At 37.9% G+C, this 24,407-nt stretch overlaps 1 protein-coding gene across 2 annotated transcripts; it reads left to right on the forward strand.

Moving 5' to 3' along the window:
* Positions 1 to 581: 581 nt before the first annotated feature.
* On the forward strand, positions 582 to 16,497 carry LOC311066527 (uncharacterized protein). 2 transcript variants are annotated; one of them, XM_084087750.1, is made up of 10 exons: positions 582 to 1,291; positions 1,986 to 2,101; positions 2,898 to 2,966; positions 3,078 to 3,158; positions 6,040 to 6,108; positions 6,220 to 6,294; positions 7,990 to 8,043; positions 9,355 to 9,453; positions 14,737 to 14,780; positions 14,875 to 16,497. In XM_084087750.1, exons 2-8 carry the CDS (start codon positions 2,066 to 2,068, stop codon positions 9,367 to 9,369), a joined length of 399 nt encoding a protein of 132 aa, XP_083943876.1. In that variant the 5' UTR covers positions 582 to 1,291; positions 1,986 to 2,065; the 3' UTR covers positions 9,370 to 9,453; positions 14,737 to 14,780; positions 14,875 to 16,497. The 2 variants fall into 2 exon arrangements, with proteins under 2 accessions (XP_083943876.1, XP_083943877.1); XM_084087751.1 differs by having other exon boundaries at positions 14,737 to 14,815; positions 15,574 to 15,624.
* Positions 16,498 to 24,407: the final 7,910 nt, after the last annotated feature.

Genomic DNA, 24,407 nt, shown 5'->3' on the forward strand with positions numbered 1-24,407 from the left:
CACACCGGGATTACGCATGTGTGCCAGTGTGTCTCTAAGATGGATTGTTCCATCACTGTCTACTTATATACACTCCTATAGATTGATGTGTGTGTGTGAACATGTTTGGCTATACTTGTGAGGGCCAAATGTCCTCAATTATATTGTGAAATATTATGACAGCCAACTAGTGAGGACATTTTACCGGTCCTCACTTGTTAAAAAGGCTTATAAATTTGCCAAAACATGTTTTTATTTAAATCTAGTGTTGGGTAGGTTTAGGGGTAGGGGTTGGGTTATGTAGTAGAAAATATCATCAACCTGATATAAAATCAATGGAAAATCGAATTTTTTTTTGAAAATGTAATGCAGAAAGCGTTCTGTGAGGGTTGTGTTTAATGTTTAAGGGTAGGGATAGGAAATAGAATGTGCAGTTTGTACAGCAAATGATTATGTCTATGGAAAGTCCCCATTTCCATAGAACATGGAAACTGTGTGTTGGTGTGTGTGTGTGTGTGTGTGTGTGTGTGTGTGTGTGTGTGTGTGTGTGTGTGTGTGGTGTGTGTGTGTGTGTGTGTGTGTGTGTGTGTGTGTGTGTGGGTGTGTGTGTGTTTGTTTTTGTGGTTTACGAGGACTTTTGACCTGAATACGCACCAGCACTATGGGGACATTTGGGTTTATGAGGACAGAGGCCATGTCCTCATAAATCCGACAGCGTAGATGTCATTTACTACGTTCCAGACACTCCCTCTCAAAGTTTGGCGCCATGTCCTTACATACCACAAAACCCTGAAATTTTACCATACACAGTGTATCCCTGATTTCGAGAGTGCGCCCCTGTAGCCAGGTCCTGGTATTACACCCGCGTCATCAAAAATTTGCATCTTTCACACAAGTGTATTCTTTGGGGCCTGTGATTGGTCAGATCGGTACCGGTAGGCGGGAAATCGCGAAAACAAGATGGCGCCAGTGGGCGGAGCTTCAATCAGCTTTAGTGATTGGTCAGCTCGGTACCGGTAGGCGGGAGATCGCGAAAACAAGATGGCGCCAGTGGGCGGAGCTTCAATCAGCTTTAAAATGTGTAGCAACTTAATGCAAAATACTAATTATTTAAGTATTTTTGCCTGTAATTTATTAATTGTGCATTAAATATATGATAAATAAATAAATAAAATCCCGTTTATATTATGATAAGTACAACGTAATCAGAGGTGTAGTCGTTCGTCGTCACGTCATTTCCTGTTTGGACTGGACAAACTCTGCACCTGAGAAGACATCTGTGGACCTGATGAAGGCAACTGTTATCCAAAAGGTAAGTTATAATGTTGTTTAATTGCTTCTCTAATAGCATGTGGGTCCGGTTGGCTTGTTTGTGCATGTTCTGTATGCTCTTCGCTGCTCGTTTTACAGTTAGAAAGCAGCTAGCGCGTGATGCTAACGGTGCTAGCGGACATAGTGATTCTGTTTACAGACTGACATGAGGGAAACAGCGATGCTTGTCATTTTAAACTCGTTTTCGATTGCATTACATTTGTAACTGCTACCTTTTCTGATCTCATAAAATAGTCTAGCCATCATAATAACGCGTTGTCATGACTACAGTATGTGAAGGGGAGGCTATTTCACCCAGTACAGTATCCTGATATGCTACTGTTAATATTACTACAGTTATGCTTGCTTTAAACACATTAAGACACAAATGTGTGGTCTTATTACTCCTGACTATAATAAAATATACTCTGAATATTATTAGAACTGTCAGTCTGATTCAGTCTTATTAATACTGTCACTATTATTGCCTATAATTGATCAATTGTGAATGAAATCTATGAATGAATAGTTATTATCAATTAACATATTCCTTAAATATCATATAATAAAGTATTAAAATAACTTGAATGCTGTTTACCATAATTGATCAATTTATTTAAAACAAGCTTTTTGAATAATATGTCAAATGAAATGCAATGGTCGTGATTAATGAGAGTCTTTTTCTATGCGCGCAGACACATGGGATGATGGCTGAAGTGAGTCAGTGAAGGAGAAGATCAAGATCTGGAATAGGACATGCCGTTTAAAGACAAAGATGAGCTCCAGGGCAGATTCAGCAATCATTATAAAGGTGAGTTCAGGGTTTCCATGCTTAAGCAGTGCCATGCGACCAGTGTTCCTCAGAAACAGATTATTTGCCACTGTTATCAGTCACTGAATTATGATTGTGTGTGTAAAAAGTGAGTCACGATCACTTACTGTGCATCTAGCACAGGCGCAATGTCTCGTATCACTCTCATACATACACACACTTGAACTCAGTGCCGTCCAAATGTATCTAGTTACAAGTGTCCCAGTAAAACTGTGTCCTCATAGACCAGTATTCTGTCAAACTTACACAACACACTCAGTCAAAGTCAAACATCAGGATCATTTTCTTATGATGTCCTCATAAATCTAGTGTCCTCATAGACCAGGATTCTGTCAAACTTACACAACACACTGAGATTCTTCAGTCAAGTCAAACATCAGGAACATGTTCTTATAATGATGTCCTCATAAAACGGTGTCCTCATAAAACTGGTGTAAAGCTACACACAACCTGACACACTGTAATGAAAACACATGTAATGTGATGCATAAAAGCCGTGAACATTACCTTGTGGTAGCATTTAAATATTGAAATATTGATTTGAAAACTTTAACTATTTTGTAATCTTGTATATTATCTCAAATCAATATTTCATGTGCAAATATTTATTGATAGGTAGCTGACTGTGTATCAGGACCCTTATTATCCTGTCAGTTTATTTTGTATTAATTACTGACTGACTGTACATTATCCTTTATATATTCCATTTATAATGCTTTTTTTAAACTCTTAGGTGAAGTGTTTCTGTATGTAACGCTTAATTTCATATTCTCAGATGAGCCATAAGAGCCAGTGGTCATCAGGCAGAGACGGTTGTGCTGCTCTGACTGTGGGACTAGACAAGGTAAGTGAGAGTTGTGCTGGAAGAGAACGAGCAAACGAAGCAGAGACATCTGTGAGATCTAGTGTTCACACATTTACACCACTGTTTCATGTCTAATGTTATGTTTTGTAGACTCTCTGTGAGGTTGAACCCTCCACTCTCGAAATGAAGAGTCCGTCCCCGTCCCAGTCAGAAGTCAGAGATGTACAGAAGGTATTGTTTTTTTGGAAATCAAATTAGGGATACAGCGATATGAACATTTGGGCCGATAACTGATCATTCTTTATATTCGAAAGCCGATATCTGATATATTAGCCGATGAATCTAAATCCAAAATTTAATGTACTTTGAAAGCCTGATTACAAAAACGAAACGCACATCATTTAAAGCCAATGTCCCAAACACTTCAACATAAATCAAACATATACAGTACAGTGGCCTAATGTAAGATTCCTTAACTTTTAAAATGAATTTTACATTCATATTTCCAACTTTCTTTATAAAAAAATGACAACACTTTACAAAAAGGTTTCATCTTGTTAGTATTAGTTAACATGAACTAAGTAAGGGTTAATGCCCGACGAGGTGTCCAATATCAGGTTTTAATGGACGACGGCGAGGCGTGAACCGTCCGACGCCTCCGCCGAAGTCCATTAAAACCTGATAATGGACACCTCGAAGGGCATTAACCCGCTTATACCATGGTTACTTACGAAAGAAAGAAATATTTAATCAATTAATAATACTTTAATGTGTTTTAGAGTAAAAATCGTGAGGGTTTTTATTTATTAAGTCGAGCGCACTATTTAATATCTCCCGTATACAGGCGTTGCCAAGCAACGTGGCCACAGCGACCCGACCGCAGCAGTTGATCAGTGAGTTTGAGCCAGCGCAATCATTTATAACTGTCATCAGGCAAATTGACGGGACGCCTTTCCTAGGTGTACATTATCACTTTTTAACGGACACCCTGCAGCCAATCAGAATCGAGTATTCACCCAGACCATGGTATAACAATGAATGAACAATACTTCTACAGGATTTACTTAACGTTTATCTTACTTAACGTTAATCTCAACATTTTCCAAGACGTTTTAGGATCCAGTGTTGTATCTGTTAATTTAATACACTGTGAACGAACATGAATTCGCATATTTTATTAACTCACATTAACAAAAGTTTTTCAATATGAAAAGCAATTTCACTAAATGACTTGAATAGCTCTATTTGGAAATAATTAATCATTCTAGAATGATTGGTGTGATTTTGTAGGGGTTTGCATCTGCATAGAAAATAATAAATTGCAAGCAGAGATAAAAAAAATGAACAAAGATGTGAAATAAACAATGCCTCATATGTTCCAGGTAAGTCTAACAGCATTTAGGTACAGAACTTGAGTAATCAACTGTAAAATAACACGGCAGAGTCTTTACATAGCCTGACTTCACAGAGGCCTATACTGCAATGTCACTACCACAGATGGGTATGAATGATAAAGCAATACATTGTGCAGCCCTACAAGTTAATGTTCATGGCTTTAATGCATCACATTACATGCATGTTCATTACAGTGTGTCAAGTGTGTGTGTGTGTGTCTTACACCTGTTTTATGAGGACACCGTTTTATGAGGACATCATAAGAGCAATGTCCTGATGTTTGACTTGACTGGAGAATCTCAGTGTGTTGTGTAAGTTTGACAGAATCCTGGTCTATGAGGACACTAGTTTTACCGGGACACACATATGGAATAATAGGATCGATACTGATAACCCATAATTCACAGCTCATTGTGGCTAATACCAATAGCGAAAACTATTTGTGCTTGTTAGATTAAATATAATCATTGAAGAAGTTGGTAAAAAATAGCAACCTCTGTTTGGCTTTCAATAAGTGATACTAAAATTAGTATTTATTTGTCTTTTTTATATATTTTTACTACTTTTTTTTCAGATGATAACTCTGAAGAATCAGATGAAACCTCAACAAGATTCAGCAACTCTAAAGGTATCCAATAAGTTAATGTAATAACTCTGTTTCCTCAGAAACAGATTATTTGCCACTGTTATCAGTCACTGAATTATGATTGTGTGTGTAAGAAGTGAGTCACGATCACTTACTGTGCATCTAGCACAGGCGCAATGTCTCGTATCACTCTCATACATACACACACTTGAACTCAGTGCCGTCCAAATGTATCTAGTTACCAGTGTCCCAGTAAAACTAGTGTCCTCATAGACCAGTATTCTGTCAAACTTACACAACACACTCAGTCAAAGTCAAACATCAGGATCATTTTCTTATGATGTCCTCATAAATCTAGTGTCCTCATAGACCAGGATTCTGTCAAACTTACACAACACACTGAGATTCTTCAGTCAAGTCAAACATCAGGAACATGTTCTTATGATGTCCTCATAAAACTGTGTCCTCATAGACCAGGATTCTGTCAAACTTACACAACACACTGAGATTCTTCAGTCAAGTCAAACATCAGGAACATGCTCTTATGATGTCCTCATAAAACTGTGTCCTCATAGACCAGGATTCTGTCAAACTTACACAACACACTGAGATTCTTCAGTCAAGTCAAACATCAGGAACATGCTCTTATGATGTCCTCATAAAACTGTGTCCTCATAGACCAGGATTCTGTCAAACTTACACAACACACTGAGATTCTTCAGTCAAGTCAAACATCAGGAACATGCTCTTATGATGTCCTCATAAAACGGTGTCCTCATAAAACTGGTGTAAAGCTCAAACACATCCTGACACACTGTAATGAAAACACATGTAATGTGATGCATAAAAGCCGTGAACATTACCTTGTGGTAGCATTTAAATATTGAAATATTGATTTGAAAACTTTAACTATTTTGTAATCTTGTATATTATCTCAAATCAATATTTCATGTGCAAATATTTATTGATAGGTAGCTGACTGTGTATCAGGACCCTTATTATCCTGTCAGTTTATTTTGTATTAATTACTGACTGACTGTACATTATCCTTTATATATTCCATTTATAATGCTTTTTTTAAACTCTTAGGTGAAGTGTTTCTGTATGTAACGCTTAATTTCATATTCTCAGATGAGCCATAAGAGCCAGTGGTCATCAGGCAGAGACGGTTGTGCTGCTCTGACTGTGGGACTAGACAAGGTAAGTGAGAGTTGTGCTGGAAGAGAACGAGCAAACGAAGCAGAGACATCTGTGAGATCTAGTGTTCACACATTTACACCACTGTTTCATGTCTAATGTTATGTTTTGTAGACTCTCTGTGAGGTTGAACCCTCCACTCTCGAAATGAAGTCCCCGTCCCAGTCAGAAGTCAGAGATGTACAGAAGGTATTGTTTTGTTTTTTTGTTTTTGGAAATCAAATTAGGGATACAGCGATATGAACATTTGGGCCGATAACTGATCATTCTTTATATTCGAAAGCCGATATCTGATATATTAGCCGATGAATCTAAATCCAAAATTTGATATACTTTGAAAGCCTGATTACAAAAACGAAACGCACATCATTTAAAGCCAATGTCCCAAACACTTCAACATAAATCAAACATATACAGTACAGTGGCCTAGTTTGAACCAGTGTAAGGTTTCTTAGCTTCTAAAATTAATTTTACATTCATATTTCCAACTTTCTTTATAAAAAAATGGCAATACTTTATAAAAAGGTTTCATCTTGTTAGTATTAGTTAACATGAACTAACAATGAATGAACAATACTTCTACATGATTTACTTAATGTTTATCTTACTTAACGTTAATCTCAACATTTTCCAAGACATTTTAGGATCCAGTGTTGTATCTGTTAATTTAATGCACTGTGAACTAACATGAACTTACATATTTTATTAACTCACATTAACAAAAGTTTTTCTCTCTGTTAGTTCATGTTAGTTAATGCAATAACATATGTATTGTGAAGTTTTACCAAAACATCTATTGCCTTAATAATAATAATAATAATAATAATAAATCAAATGAAATTAAAATGCAAACAAGTTATTAGACAACATTAAACTTAAAATGAAATGGCCTAAAGAGCTGAAGGAACACCCCTAAACTGAGGCTTTGTTAGATGGTTTTAGCTCAACGGAACACAACCTATATATGATCAATTAGATATTTATACAAAATAAACACAATATTACAACTTATACTTGCACAAAATCATGCACAGATTAACTTGAGCCATTATTAATAGTAATAGTTCATAGTGAAACTCCTGTTGTGGATGCGCTTCTCCCAGGACAACACGCTGAAACACAGCAACTAAACCCAAAGAATTCACGACGTTTTTAATGCAATAGTTTGCTCATTATAGTGTTATGTATATATGACAGTCCCAATCATAATTAATGTTCTGCTGACCACCGGTAGGCCTACAGTGAAGTGTTTACTGCAGCACTCATTAACTCAGCCAAATGCATCCTATATAGATAAATCAGATATATAACAAAAATAAAAAATATTACAACTTACAATTCCACAAGCGAACTCTCCCTGTAACAATGCGCTGATTTCACAGATTTGTGATTCAAACATTTCAAAACCATCATGGTGAACAGCGCACATCTGTAGCTGAAGGAAGTAATCCATTATTTATTAGTGTTAATATAGCAGCCTAATTTTCTTATCGGATTGACAACGATAACATTAATAATGAGCATTTATTTTCATGCATCCCTGATTGGTTATGACCATATATTTATAGGGTTTTAACTTTATACTTGATTACAACTTATGTCACAGTGTTTTAAATCTTAAGTCACTATTCATCTCATTAATTTGAACAGTATTAATACTGAGTGGTTTGAAATGTCCCATCATACCTGAATTAGTTTGGCGTTATCAGCCTTCTTTTGCTCAAGTATATCATTGATAATGTGAAATTGTTTTAATTTTATGTTTTATGACAGTGATCAGTCAGTGTTAATGGAGTCAAGTATCTGTTCTGCTTCATTTGGAGAATCTCTGAATCCTTTGTCTCTAATAGATGTTTATTTTTTCTCTCTTTACCTTGCTTTCAGGTGAGCCCTGAGAAGGAACAATCATCATTGAAGGATCAAGACTGTGTTGAGATGGTAATAAAAAGAGCATTGCATCATTTTAGGAAATGCTAGTCTAGTAAGAACTTTTTCACATCATCTTTGGGGCTGTTTTACACCTGGTCATTTCATTGTCAAAACAATTCCATTTACACTTGGCCACATAAATGTGTCTGCACAAAACAGACATAAATCCGATCTTCAATTCCCGCGCTATATCAGATTTAACGGTGTTCACGTCATCGAAAGCTACCGCTATGAGCAGCATTTTTTGTATCATCAGATAATTTTAAGCTCAATAGGAGAGAGAGTAGCATCAGCACTGGTAAAATCATTTATTCTCACTACTTTTAATGAAGATGACTGTGTGTTGAGCATCTGCGACTTACTTTAATTTATTTTTAGTTTGTATTTTGCGCATCAGCATGCTGAAGAGATCCTCAGCTACTCATCTGCAGTGATGCGTGTTGCAGAAGCGCTGTCATATCTCACTATAACGTGTCATATAGCCTAAAATACGCTCTCACCTGTTTATTATTTGGCATTTTTGGGAGGAGTAAAATTCATAGTGTTACCATTAATTACCTTTACTCTAGTGACCCACCACAATCTAATCTGTCCCTCCACAGTTTGAACCAAAAGAACCGAAAATATTTTTACGCCTCATAATAACATAAATTGTCTTTGTTTTTTGCGCAATTGCTTTGGCAAAGCATTTCTCAAACATACTAAAATCAAAAGCACAACATGGCTTAATGCCCTTATCAAATCGCAAAAGACGATAAGAAAGTAAGTCTGTAGTCTGTTGTGCTGCGTGTTTCAAACTGAAGAGCACACTTTGCTCGCTCGATCAGCTCATGATCTGGCTTTTTCCATGCCTCGTTTCACAGGGAATGAATGCAGTGAACTCCATCTCTGCATGTGCCACAAGTTTAACATGCATTTGGGAACGCAACCAGCACCATTACTCTCTATTTTCACATTCGCATTATATCCACATTTTTTGTGGTAATACAATTTTGCAATAAGATGCGTTTATAAACCTGTTTTCACTTAAACTGCAGGTTTCTGCCAGTATAACAGCTTAAGTGAAGAAATTAAGAAAGTATTATAACATCTTATTGTAAAATAATATACTCATTATAAAATATAAATTTTTCATTGACAGTATTAGTATATCACTGTCTAGGCGATAATTCTAATAATAGTGATCTTAGTGAAGTATTATAGTTGTTATTAATATGATTATTATTATTAAACGGTGCCATTTGTCATGTTTCATAAATGACTTCTGAAAACAGGTTAAACTGAAGATGTTCTTGTTTTAAATGTCTCTTTTTCTTTAAGATGAGATCAGTATGACGGACTCTGATGCCAGTGATCCTGATGAAAGCGGTTCTGAAGGTGATGTTCCTGCTGGAGCTGCAGGCATCTCCAGTAATGTTGGTATGTGTCAACTAATGCTGGGTACACACCAAAAGATTTTTTACATCTTATAAGATTTTCAAAATGTGATAGACCACAAACATGAGGACAAAAAATCCTAGATTTAACCGTTTTGCTCCTATAGTGTGTGGTGTGCCATGATGTGAAAAGACCGTTAGGGTTGGGTATCATTTAAATTTTAACGATTCCGATTCTGCTTATCGAATCCGGTTCTTAACGATTCTTGGTTTCGATTCCAATATTTATTGGAGAGAAAAAAGAGAGCAAATACTTTTTTCTACCTTTTATTCTTGTTACATTTAGGGTTGTTCCGATTCCGATACTAGTATCGGAAATGCCGCCGATACCAATAAAAATTCTGGCATCGGTATAGGCGAGTACATCTACCCATGTACCGATCCGATACCATTTTATTAAACAATACCTAGTTATGCACGCTAGCTTTGCTTAACGCTGCAAATCGGAGACCAATTCTTCTTCGCTGCTCTAAACAGTGGTTGCTTGTGGCAACACAGGAAGTTGTGTTGTTGCCACAAGCAACCACTGTTTACAGCAGCGAAGAAGAAATGAAAACGCAAATTTTCAAATGTAGACGCGCGGCAAGCGCATAAAGAGACGCTGGCCCCCAACATCAAATGGCAAACGTAATGAAAACGGAACAAAACTGCGCTACTCGTTATTTTGTGCCTCACGGACCATTAAACAGTTTGGACCAGTGCAGCGCGAGCCGATCTTGATCAAGCTACACTGTTGCTACACAGCGCTAAGAGATCCAGTAAAGAAAGCATATTTAATTTTTAGATTTTAATAACATTGCTGCGAGATCTAGTGAGAAACATTCACATTTCTCCGTTATTAACGGATCAAACAGCGCTGACGTGTAAACCAGGAACATTGTGCTTTCAAATAACGTTACGTCGGTTTTATTTTGACATTATGAATAAAATTGCTGCCCTCAAATGTTAATCTGAAATAAAATAAACCTTTGTCTATAACTACTACAATATTACATTTCATTTTTTTAAGGAGCTGTTTTTGTTTTATATGTCAAGTATAGCTCCATCATTACTCAAAGTAAAAAATTATCATACTTTGTTAGTTTTAATAAAAAATGAAAAATGTAAATCAAGGAAATTTCTCTGGCATTTCTTTCTTTTTGCTGTATTGAAAACGTACCAAACCGTGACACCAGTGTATCGTATCGAACGGAACCGTGAATTTTGTGGACCGTTACACCCCTATTATTCATATATCATTTTTTAGATTCCTAGATTTATTTGTTGCACTTTTATATACAGTTATATTGTAAACCTAAAATACCTTTTATAAAATAATTCTATCAACTCATACAGGGCAAGTATGAATTGCAGCTGTATAGATGCACACCCCAGGTATCGGATTAGTACTCGGTATCAGCCGATACCCTGAGTCCAGGTATCGGAATTGGTATCGGGAAGGAAAAAAGGGTATCGGAACATCTCTAGTTACATTTAGGCTATTACCAGTAAAACTGTGACAATGCATCTTAATTTACAATATACTGTATATATATAACACTTTAAGGAATTATAGACTCGACTCGTATTAATTGTCTGATGTATTTATTCATGATCTCTATTTTAAACAAAACTGGTTCTCATTTTATCCAGAATTATGCGGCTCTAGTTTTGTACCTGAGTGTGAGAGACTGCTATTGCTGCTGCTAGTAGCTTTATCTGGTGTGTGGAAACCTGTGGTACTGCTGCTGAGAGATCGCACCGAATCAAATGCACTGCATTCCTTCAAATTGACCCCGTGTTGCAGCAAATGTTTCATCATATTGGAGGTGCTTCCTCCGTTGCATGAAATGTCTTTCTTGCATGTGATACAATTCACTGTATTTTCATCTTTTTTTGAAAAGCTTAACCAAACTTTTGAACGTCTGCTGCGCTCCGCCATCGTAAATATAACGTACAGCGCATGTGCGGCAGGCAGGTCCTGGCAGATCAATACAACTGTAAACAAATGCTCACTGCCATTCACCTTGCGCATGTGAGCATCACCAAAGTAAGGAATCGATAAGCGGAATCGAAGTGCGCGCGTCTTATCGAATCCCCAGTTTTTGGCATTTTGGAACCGGTTCTAGATACCCAACCCTAAAGACCATGCAACCAGAGTCTCGACTGTTAAAGTCCAACTGAAATCAAAATTGACCCCATTTACTTTGTTAGGGCATATTACTAGTCTTATTGTGAACAATTAATCCGTGCAAGTTAAAACACAGAAAAAAATTGTTTGCCGTCGTAATCTTTAAAGGAGAACTCCGGTCAATTTTAACATTGAGCTCATTTTTTTGTACATTTGGAGTGCTGTCAATACAGAGAACAACGACAAAAATCGGTGTTGCCTACACCGAGTTATTCTATTTTTAAAATTTGCACCCTGTTGACTTCAATGGGGCAAGTTTTAAACCTGCTTTTAGCCTCTTAACATCCTTGATGTGTCATTACAAGTGCACAGAAAATGTGAGTGATTCCTTCAGAGTGAACACGAGTGAATCTGACTGCAGTAGATGTGAAAGAAATGTATAAAAATGATGTTATTTAAGCCAGCGCAAATACCTGTGTTTACATCCTGTTTTCGGGTGAAGTCCACAGTAGTCGATTGCCGAGTTCACGCGCATAGGTTTAGTACCTATGATCACGCGCGTGAACTCGGCAATCGACTACTATTGCAACTTCCGGTTCACGCGGACTTTAACACTCTAGAGACCTCAGAATAAGCATGGCGGACGATATGCAGGAAGAAATTGCGATGACTGTGTTTGGAAAAGTTTTACACAACACGCTGTGTAAACATTTGTGCCACAAATCAACAAGCTGATCCTCCATCTCTGCTGTCCACATCAATTTCAGTTTGTGCTGCGCCACGACTGTGTTTCTTATGCTTCCGTCTTCCTTCATCTCGCTTTCTGATTGGATATTGTTTCCTTTCACGTGATAATCTCCAGAGCATGCGCGCGTTTGTCCTCGGGCTTCCCCCCACATTTCAGGATTTCTGATCGTAAATATTCAACATGTTGAATATTTGCGATTCGCGATCAGGGCGGCTCCGACGTTCTTCCGATCAGGTTCGGACACTCTTAACACACCTCACACCAAGGGAAAATCTGATAAGATAATCTATAACCATCAAGGTAATCGGGACGGACACAGCTAGGATTGTCAGAAGGGGGAAATCGGCCCAAAATCAGCCTGATTATCTTTTGGTGTGTACCCAGCATAACAAGTTAGTGTTTATGAACATGTTTAGTATTATTTTAAACCAATATATATTGTAGTGCAATTTTACGTTAGTATTTTTACCAAAGAAAAATGGTTTTAAGCCAGTTATATACACAGAACTTTGAGTTAGATCTATAATTTTGTTCAAAGACTTTTTCTATGTACCCAAAAGGCCTATTTCTCTCAAATATTGTTCACAAATCTGTCTAAATCTGTGTTAGTGAGCACTTCTCCTTTGCCGAGTTAATCCATCCACCTCACAGGTGTGGCATATCAAGATACTGATTAGACAGCATGATTATTGCACAGGTGTGCCTTAGGCTGGCCACAATAAAAGGCCACTCTAAAATGTGCAGTTTTATCACACAGCACAATGCTACAGATGTCGCAAGTTTTGAGGGAGCGTGCAATTGGCATGCTGACAGCAGGATTGTCCACCTGCTGTTGCCCGTGAATTGAATGTTCATTTCTCTACCATAAGCCGTCTCCAAAGGCTTTTCAGAGAATTTGGCAGTACATCCAACCGGCCTCACAACCGCAGACCACGTGTAACCACACTAGCCCAGGACTTCCACATCCAGCATCTTCACCTCCAACACCGTCTGAGGCCAGCCACCCAGACAGCTGCTGCAACAATCGGTTTGCATGACCAAAGAATTTCTGCACAAACTGTCAAAAACCATCTCAGGGAAGCTCATCTGCATGCTCATCGTCCTCATCGGGGTCTCGACCTGCAGTTGGTCGTTGTAAACGACCTGCGTGGGCAAATGCTCACATTCGATGGCGTCTGGCACTTTGGAGAGGTGTTCTCTTCACGGATGAATCCCGGTTTTCACTGTACAGGGCAGATGGCAGACAGGTTTGCTGATGTCAACATTGTGGATCGAGTGGCCCATGGTGGGGTTATGGTATGTGCAGGCGTATGTTATGGACAACGAACGCAGGTGCATTTTATTGATGGCACTTTGAATGCACAGAGATACCTTGATGAGATCCTAAGGCCCATTGTTGTGCCATTCATCCACGACCATCACCTCATGTTGCAGCATGATAATGCACGGCCCCATTCTGCAAAGATCTGTACACAATTCCTGGAAGCTGAAAACATCCCAGTTCTTGCATGGCCAGCATACTCACCGGACATGTCACCCATTGAGCATGTTTGGGATGCTCTGGATCGGCGTATACGACAGCGTGTTCCAGGTCCTGCCAATATCCAGCAACTTCACACAGCCATTGAAGAGGAGTGGACCAACATTCCACAGGCCACAATCAACAACCTGATCAACTCTATGCGAAGGAGATGTGTTGCACTGCGTGAGGCAAATGATGGTCACACCAGATAATGACTTGTTTCCAGACCCCCCGACACCACACAAAACTGCACATTTTAGAGTGGCCTTTTATTGTGGCCAGCCTAAGGCACACCTGTGCAATAATCATGCTGTCTATTCAGTATCTTGATATGCCACACCTGTGAGGTGGATGGATTATCTCGGCAAAGGAGAAGTGCTCACTAACACAGATTTAGACAGATTTGTGAACAATATTTGAGAGAAATAGGCCTTTTGTGTACATAGAAAAAGTCTTAGAACTTTTAGTTCAGCTCATGAAAAATGGGGGCAAAAACAAAAGCGTTTAGAATTTTGTTCATAGTGTATGTATATATATATATCATACTATAGTGTGTCAGTAGATAATATCAGATTACATTTCTAAACATTCCTTTTGCCATTAATTGTAAAAATCAGTTATCAATAATCAGATATTATTATAAATAACAATTTTTCTAGAACAAAATTAATGGAATCAGTACCAAACCAATAAGTTTATCATGTTCATGTTGGTCAAAAACTTTAAAAAGGAGATGTTTAACACAACATTCCATCTCCAGAATAATGTTTTGAATGTCATTTGAAATGTAATTTTTAGATATCAGATGTATAACCAGTTTTAAGTTCTAGATGCAGGTTTGAGTTACATCTGAGTTTCTGATCTGTCTATAACTGATTTCCTACAGGTGTTCAGAAGATGCCCATCGAGAAACCACTGAAGTTTCTCAAGGTACCTGAGGTTTAAATCAGAATATGACCACCATTGTAAGTACATGAGCTCTCATATAGTTAGAGTTTACTAAAGCATGTATTCTTCTGTACAGAGAATGAACGTGAGGCAGGAATTGAAAACCTTGTGGAAAGGACAAAAAGTGTGCTGGTCAAATGCTGAAGTTACAACTGTAATTGAACATTTTAAGGCACATACACTCACCTAAAGGATTATTAGGAACACCATACTAATACTGTGTTTGACCCCCTTTCGCCTTCAGAACTGCCTTAATTCTACGTGGCATTGATTCAACAAGGTGCTGAAAGCATTCTTTAGAAATGTTGGCCCATATTGATAGGATAGCATCTTGCAGTTGATGGAGATTTGTGGGATGCACATCCAGGGCACGAAGCTCCCGTTCCACCACATCCCAAAGATGCTCTATTGGGTTGAGATCTGGTGACTGTGGGGGCCATTTTAGTACAGTGATCTCATTGTCATGTTCAAGAAACCAATTTGAAATGATTCGAGCTTTGTAACATGGTGCATTATCCTGCTGGAAGTAGCCATCAGAGGATGGGTACATGGTGGTCATAAAGGGATGGACATGGTCAGAAACAATGCTGAGGTAGGCCATGGCATTTAAACCATGCCCAATTGGCACTAAGGGGCCTAAAGTGTGCCAAGAAAACATCCCCCACACCATTACACCACCACCACCAGCCTGCACAGTGGTAACAAGGCATGATGGATCCATGTTCTCATTCTGTTTATGCCAAATTCTGACTCTACCATCTGAATGTCTCAACAGAAATCGAGACTCATCAGACCAGGCAACATTTTTTCCAGTCTTCAACTGTCCAATTTTGGTGAGCTCGTGCAAATTGTAGCCTCTTTTTCCTATTTGTAGTGGAGATTAGTGGTACCCGGTGGGGTCTTCTGCTGTTGAAGCCCATCCGCCTCAAGGTTGTGCGTGATAAAATAACAGAATTGTCTTTTAAGTAAACCGTCCCTTGTAAGTCGGTTTCTCTACATGTTGCAGCATTTATTGCATGCTGAGTGAGTTCATTTTATACATTTCAAAGCCTGTTTAATGACATCTTTAAATCGTGCCTGTTTCCAAGGGCTGTTTTGTCAATCTTTTCGAAGTTTTGAATGGTTCATCTGCTTGTCATTTTAATATGTCAAAACAGTAATGATACTGTATGCTTTCTGAAAGATCACACAGTTGTGCTAGTTTTATTGACCATGTTTTTAAGTTTGTGGATGTCACTTTCCCCTTAAAATGGCATGACATGATTGTATTACATGGTAAAACTGAAAAAACTCAGTTTATGATGATATTATTGAAGTCATAATTAAAGCACTTCTAAAACACCTCTGTCCCTGTAATGTTGCAAGTTGTTTTGTGTATTGTATTTGAGATCCGGTACTCTTAAATCACCTTAGTCTTGGTAATACACCGTGTTGTCAGGTTTGTGTGTGTGTGTGGGCATGTACCATTAAACACACTCGTCCTTATAATGTTGGATTGTGCAGTTGTGTATTGTGTTTAAGATCCAGTCCTCTTAAATCACCTTAGTCTTGGTAATACACTGTGTTGTCAGGTTTGTGTGTGTGTGTGGTCATGTACCAGTAAAACACATTGGTCCCTGTAATCCACTGAAATGACATATTTAGTGTATTGTAAAAAGAGTGTCCTCATAATCAAGTCGGGCCCCAAAAATCACAATTATGTCATAGGCGGGAACATTTTAGGATGGGCGGGAATGTCCTTGTGTACCACCAAAATATCATATGGTCATATTTTCTGTTCTGTTGTGTGTATAGAACATTTGAAGTCAGATTTGTGATCTGCAGATTAAAACAAAATTTTTGATATTTGTATCATCACTGTAGGGCATTGGGAAAGGGGTGTCCCCATATACCACCACCAAACTTGTTTGGGCATCAGTGTCCTTCTATACCACAAAAACAAGTATGTGTGTGTGGGTGTGGGTGTGGGGGTGTGTATACGCGAGTTGCTCCCGTCCACTCTATCTGAGATAGACCATGCCATTATTTAGGTCATTCTAGGTGTCAAGAAGGTAATTATCTAGGTCATAATGGCTATTCAGAAGGTAGTGACTCTTTTTTTATTTTTTCCATTTCCTGTGTTGTAGACAAACACCTGCCGTGTGTCACACTTGGCCAGTCTGAGATGAAGTGTCATTCCGGGGGGTAAAAACTTGAAGTGGTGCACACTAGAGCCTGTTTTCTTCTGTGATTGAAATGCACAGACACACTTGAAGATTGTGTCTTTTTTGTGTGTGTTGGTGCACAAAAACGTTTAATTAAAATAAGCCAGTGCAACTGTGTTAAAAGCCAAATGAGGACCTGTCTCCTCTGGCTCCAGTGACACGCAGTCGATGTGTTTCTGGAGCTGTTGTGGTTGAATTTGGCATTTACAACATACTCCTCATTCTGTTTATCTAGCAGCATGGAAGACAAATGCAATTAAACTCTCATTCTCTCTGCATATAATTAACCCATGTCTCCTCTCTGAAAGGACACTGGTTGTTTGAATGGTCACACTAATAGATGCAGTGCTGGAGGATCTGATTATCAAGCAGTATGTGTTTCTCCTTCACAGTTCTCAAAGCTTTGGAGATTCAGGGTGGCATCTTTAGAAAGCCATATAGATCCTCGGATAGAACTTAACCTTTTCTAAGTAAAACTTGAATTACGGCCTTCCTTTAAGATTTGTGCCTTCAGATCTTATGTGCCTTTGGGCACTCTTTCTGGCCTTCAGTGCAGTCGTTCAGTTGCAGGTAGTACCCTTTCTCCTCTCTCTTGCCAAGGAAGTTCACTTATGTGGGTCTAGAAACTTCAGAAAAGCAGAATCACAAATAACATTTGTTGATAAAAGACAATTCTTGTTTGTTTTTCTAATTTCCTCTCTTTTGCATATTATGAAATTGAATGGGGGAGCTGTTAAACTGCATATTGAAAAAAAAATAAACCGTTAAAATATCGTAAAAATAGTTCATATGAAAAGTGGTGTGCTGTATTCCAAGTCTTCTGAAGCCATATTATGATATTATGAAAAAAAATAGTTTTGGACCCCATTGAGATTCATTGTATGGTCCACAAAAAAAGTTCTTAAAATATTTTCAGAATATCTTCTTTTGTGTTCCGCAGAAGAAAGTAAGTAATGCGTATATATATTTTGAGAATTTTTCTTTTATGTTCTGCAGAAGAAAAAAGTAATTCAGGTTTGAAACTACATGATGGTGAATAAATACTGATAATTTTGGGGTGAACTACCACTTCATGTTGTTACTCACTGAAAATCTTCCCTTCCGCTGTATAGTCTCAAATAAAATATGGCACTCTCACTCTACAATCCAAAAAACCACTGTAAAACGCCTTGGTTACGACTGTAACCTTGATTCGCTGAAGAGGAAACTCGCACTGCGTCGATTGACGGTAATGCTCTGCGTGATTGCTTCGTGAAGCACGTGTGAAATCAGTCCAATGGTGTGACGAGATGTCAGAGGCGGGTGACGTCACTAACCAGGAAACTATAAAGCCTGCCCAAACAGATGTAACGCTAGCTTCTTATAGGCTGAAGCAAGTCGCTAACAGGCACACAGGAGGTATAGCAGGGTGATGCAGCGTCTCGTTCCCCCTTCAGGGAACCAAGGTTACAGTCGTACCCGAGGCATTCCCTTTCAAGGGAACTCGTGCTGCGTTGATTGATGCTGTGGGAACATCTATAGCCATGCCGCCATAATAACCAGTGTCTGTCGAGTGTGATTCGTGAAGAAAGCACTAAGACGAAAGCACCTGAGCCCCATGTGTAGAGCCCAAGGTCGTAAAACCTAACAAATGCGTGCGGTGAGGACCAGCCTGCCCCAAACATCTTGAAGTAGTAGAATGGGCCCGGATTGCCATAAGCAAGAGAGATAGCCTCGACTATCCATTTGCTCTTCCTCTGCTTAGATGCTGGGGACCCTTTGTTAGGGGGTCCAAAACACACAAACAGTTGTTCAGATCTACTCCACAGGGCAGCTCTGTGGACATAGGCATCCAATGCCCTAACTGGACAAAGCAGATTGTTTCTTTACAGGTCAGAATCCTGGAATGGAGGAGGACAGAAAGCCTGTAGAACAATAGATCTAGTTACATTTGTGGCTTTATAGTTTCCTGGTTAGTGACGTCACCCGCCTCTAACGTCTCATCACAGCATCAATCGATGCAGAGCGAGTTCCCTTGAAATGGAAATAGTGTTTATGTACTATTAACCCTTTCGCATGTTAGTTTTAAATATTCCAGCTGAGCCCGCAGCATGAGTTTTTTAAGGCGACCGTTATTTTAAATTTATCACCTTAATATTTCCATGGCGACGCGGCATTCTTGTCACATGACACACGGCAGCTAGCCTGGAAATCCAGACCTAAATCTAAAAGATTTAATGTCTGGCGTCGACTAATGAAAATCACCCATCTCGAGGGGCGGCACCAGGCATGCATTTGAAAATCTCAATGCACGCAATTGGATAACACTACGACCAATCACAACAATAAACCCCATATGCTACCAGCGGAGCTAACTGGTAGATTAGACTCTTACCGTATCCGGTCGGCAAAACAGCAAAAACGTCCTTCTTGCAACGGAACGATTCGAGCGCCGTCTTCTGTTCCTGTTTTAGATAAAAAGCCAAGTCTAACTCGTTCATTGTAACGGCCAAAGCTGTTTCAAACAACTGGTGTTCATCCATAGGCATCTTGCAATGTTTACTAATGACTTCGATGTCACAGCGCTGTCGTCATCTGTTTAGCTCGCCTCTGGCCTGCCTATATCAGATAACCCGATGTAATTGGTGCAGCTCAGATCGAGGGGCATATTTAATGAGCATATTACTCAACACCAGAGTAACTCGCTGAGCAAATTCAACTTGTGCTCTCGCGAGAACTCTGGATTACCAGGGTACACGGCAGCCACAATAGTTCTGCATGATAGATGTATTGTTTTTATTTCCTTTTTCCTTTTTTATTCAAAATATTTACAAACTTGTTAACTATATCATTAACTATCTGATTTTCCAATTCTCAAATATGTGTACATGAGTGTGTTTTTTCGTTTAAAAACCTTTATAATGATCATGTTAGCTGATTTATAATGCACGATGGGCACGGCCATGTAGTTCGCACCGCAATTCAGAGAATCGGATCTGCCAGATTTGCATCACGTAAATTCATCCCCTTCTCCCAAAATACATGAAAGTAAGTGACCAGTAAACTGGGAGAAGAACAGAGTAAACTAGTTAACTTTACAACGTGTATCTGACATGAATAAAATACTTTGTCAAATTATAATACAAAGGACTATTATTGTCACTTCCATAGACATCAGTGTTGTTTTTCTAGTACTTATGTGTATTTAAATGTCTGAAACCTAAAATAAACCTTATGTGGTTGAAAACACTGAATAGCTATGATATATAACAGCGCTGAGCGCGTCCGTCTTGTAATGGGTTAATATTGATTTCCATATTGATTTTCACAGGTGTATTTTGAATTACGCATTATAAAGTGTGATGTTTCAGGGTAACATCCGTTATAGATATATGCAAATGTAATAGTTTCCTTAAAAACACAACATATATTCTTTCTTGTCACTTTTCTTCTTGCAATTGTCCATAAATAACATGTAAATGTAAAAAATCATTAGTCTAAATGGGTGTTTGCTGACATGTCAGATGCTGTTGGGGCATGATCACATTATATGACAAAATGTATAAGCATGGGTTTTAATGTTTTTATCACTTACTGGGCTCGATATGAGCTGATATTTTATGTTGGAGGTTTTATGAGTTATCATGTTTCCCCGAGGCTCTGCCTCTAATTTTCCACCCTCTGCTCTATTGATTCTCAATTAAAAAACAACTATCGCCTGAAAACAAGATCATGTCAGAACATTTCACCATTCTCATAGATCAGTTGTGAACATGTAAAGACTAAGGAGCAGTGAGATTCACACCAGCTGAACTCACGAGGTCCAACAGCATTCTTTATTTGAGCTGTTTGGGGGCTTTTGTTGTAGTCTTCTTTTTAGTCAAAATTTTACTAACATTTTATTCATGTAAACATCTATCAACATTCAACAAAAATGCCTTCAAGTGAACTTCACTTTTTGTTTGCAGATACAATATTATGTTTGTGCTGCTTATATAACTGATGAATCTTATATCAGATGCATTTGGCTAATTAATTAAACTTCTATTGAAGCACATTTTACATCTTGCCTTAAATATCATTGACAAAATAAAAAATAAAACTTTCTTCAGTAATTTTGATTACCACTGCATGTCCTTCACTTATTTGGCCTTGACCAATCAGATGCCAGCTCAGTCCATGAGAGCATGCACGTCACATGCAGGTCTTCATTCTCTCTGACAGCACTGGAGCTGCTCAGGGCCTCAGCAGTCATTATGTCTTTAACTCACAGGGGTGTAGGTACACTCCTCCTGACCCAAAACCTGTTTATGAAGCTTTATAGCAATCTAGCAGGTCCGACCCAGGGCCAGGAGTGAAGATCTGCCCTTCATTCACACCTGACAGATTAGACTGTCACATTCTTCCTCTCACTAACGGATGAATGGACATCCCTAATGGAGAAACTGTGTTCTCATGCAAGCTTTCTCAACCTCGCACCACTGTCCATAGTGGACACCATGTCAAAATGGAGCCATTTTTTTGCCCCAAAGAGAGCACCAAAAAGTCAGAGAGAAAGAGTTGCTCTCGCCTCTTCTTCCTCTGTTTTCTCTGCTTAAATGCTTTGAATATGGCACTTAACATATAGTGCACGGTAATTGCTCTAAAAACTCATTGGTCTTTCTATCCTGTATGAAATATGGTGGAGATGAGCACAATGGTTCTGGAAGTGCTTGGACTGATTAATATTTTATGATTTTTCTCTCTTGGTTTGTGAATAAGTGAACAGAAGAGCTTCAGCAATGAGAGAACAGCTCTGTCCAGGCGAGACTCAATTTGCCATCTAACATAGTTCATCAGTAACACAAAGGCCAGAATCCATTTTAACAGGTCAACATGTGTAGAGTTGATAACTCTTAGGTTGTACACTACCGATCAATATGTTTTGTGTGTGTTGTTGTTGTTTGTTTATAATTTTTTTTTTTTTTTGAAATAAGTCTCTTATGCTCACCAAGGCAGCATTTATTTGATTAAAAAAATCAAATACAGTAAATACAGTAAAACTGTAATACTGTTTATTTTAAAATGCAATTTATTCCTGTGATGTCAAAGCTGTCAAACTCCAGTCTTCAGTGTCACACGATCCTTCAGAAATCTTTTCAATTTGTTGATTTTGTGATCAATAAACATTTCTTATTATCAGTGTTGAAGTTTTAAGGGGAAATTGTGACTATTATTTTTTTCAGGATTCTTGGATGGATGGAAAGTTTTTCATATTATATAATATATATATTTGCATATTTTTTATATTTGTATATATTTAATCAATTTATTTTTAAATTAAGATGATTAAATGCTGCAGAAGTATTGTTTATTGTTAGTTGATGTTAACTTTTGCATGAACTAATATTACTGTTATGTTAATATTTAACTTAGATTTAAAAGTGTAAAGTGTTACCATTTAACCTAATATTGGATATCTAATAATATCTAAACAATAATCTATTATAGAGTCCTGTGACCTAAGCAGAGGATGAATGGATGGATGGATGGGGTTATCTTCTACAGACTCCTGTGATGAATTCATGTGCATTGTTCCTAACGCTCAATTGGACATGAATCTTCGACAGTCTGATGTATTGGAAAATGATATTTTAAAAACAAAATGTAGAACAAGATTAGTTTTGGATTGAGAACTGGTTGGATTGTGAAAAGTGGGTGTTACAATACTTAAATAAAATAAAAGGGGAGGTACTGAAAAAGAAAAAGGCATTCATGACATCAGCCAAAAAGTAATTTCAGAAGCAAAGCATGGTTTTTCATTTTGATAAAACATTGACAGATTACATTTGTTTGTATTTGGAATAACACGCACCATTGAATCGTGCACAATGAGATCTGGAACATGCATTAAGAGAGTAAATAGGGCCAATTTTGATTCCAGTTGACTTGAATGTTAATTCAAGTCAACTTGAATGTTAATTCAAGTCAACTTGAATGTTAATTCTAGTTGACTTGAATGTTAATAATATTCTTGACTACTTGTGTTGTTGTAATGCATCTCCTTCATCCTGCAATATTATATAACCATTTTTCACAGTGGCATGCCCAGTTAAAGAAAGCTTAAATTATTGTTGAGAAATAAAAGCTTTTATAATGCCCTGAAGACATTGTCAGGCTATGCACTTTGATGTAGTTTACTTTCAGAGAATTATGAATATTTCAGAGTTTTTGATTTCATGGGCACATATGTTTATGTCAAAGTTCTAGACACATGCTTTGTTTAGGATAAATCTCTCTGTTCCTGCATCAATTAGATTATAGTTAATACATCTAAGCCCAATAAAACCCCTCTGATAATAATTAATGAACTCAAGATGTTGACGAATGCCAGGTTGAATGCACACCTTTCGAGCATTTATATTTGTATGCGTTCATTTTTGAAGCAAAGCATTAAAGAGAAATCGAGTTTATTTGTGCTGAGATTTCTGCTTTATTCTCCTCAACTGAACTGGCATCCAAGGGAAAAGCACCTCTGGCTATCCATAAATGTATATGTAACACTATTCAAGAATTCAAGAATACTAATTATGGAAATGGGATTGTGTTCTTTTTCACAGTGCAGAGTCATGCTCATAGTGTAGGAACTGAAGATAAATCTCCTTTTCGCATTGTTACAGAAGCATTCAGAGCTGAAATGTGTCATTAATGCATTAAAAATATATGAACTTGAGACGATTTATGGTCCTTGACTGATTGTTGTTGAGATGTTGTGAGTTCCACAATCCTTCTGTTGTAAATTTAATCACTGCGGGCCATTTTCTCAATGTTTTTGGCATTTTTACAGCGTGTGTGTGTGTTACAGAGAAATTGCACTGGTACCACTTGTCCCCATTCAAGAGTGGAATAGGTCTTCATGGGCCACTGTTCCAGTTTAGCTGTGACATTATGATTGAAGGTGAGTTCTTTTGTGAATATAATCATACATTTTAACAGCTGTTACTTGGTCAGTAGGAACCCACTGTTTTTTCCATATCACATTAGTCTCTCCCATTTCTAGTCCTACATAACCTACATAATCGGATTTCGACTATCGGATTGTATCAAATCTAGAAAATGGGTGAAAAAAAAAAACATTTAAAAAAAAGGAAATTGGATTAGATCACACAATCCAAACTTGATTTTGATCAGGATCAAATCTTCAGTTTGTGTTGTTCAAAACTTTCTTTTAGCAAGATTGGGTTAGCAGGAGCTGATTCCAGCGGAAGGGTGGATTTCAGGAACAAAAATGTAATAAAACTTTAAAACTGGTAAAAAAATACAACATTTGTATCATGTAATATATACTCACATTACATATTTTTTATTTTGCTCTTGATTAGTTTAACCATTAAAGTAGTAAAGTAGAAGTAGACTAGGCTACCTATATTATGCCTTTCAGTACAGT

Source organism: Abramis brama (genome assembly GCF_963993115.1).
Source record: "Abramis brama genome assembly, chromosome: 16".
Taxonomy (NCBI): Eukaryota; Metazoa; Chordata; class Actinopteri; order Cypriniformes; family Leuciscidae; genus Abramis; species Abramis brama.

What these genes read in the sequence shown, in the direction of transcription:
- LOC311066527 (XM_084087750.1), top strand. Translation starts at nt 2,066, where the DNA reads ATGAGCTCCAGGGCAGATTCAGCAATCATTATAAAG. An exon ending in AAGTCAGAGATGTACAGAAG is followed by an intron (nt 3,159 to 6,039) that starts GTATTGTTTTTT and finishes TCATATTCTCAG; the next exon opens with ATGAGCCATAAGAGCCAGTG. An exon ending in AAGTCAGAGATGTACAGAAG is followed by an intron (nt 6,295 to 7,989) that starts GTATTGTTTTGT and finishes CCTTGCTTTCAG; the next exon opens with GTGAGCCCTGAGAAGGAACA.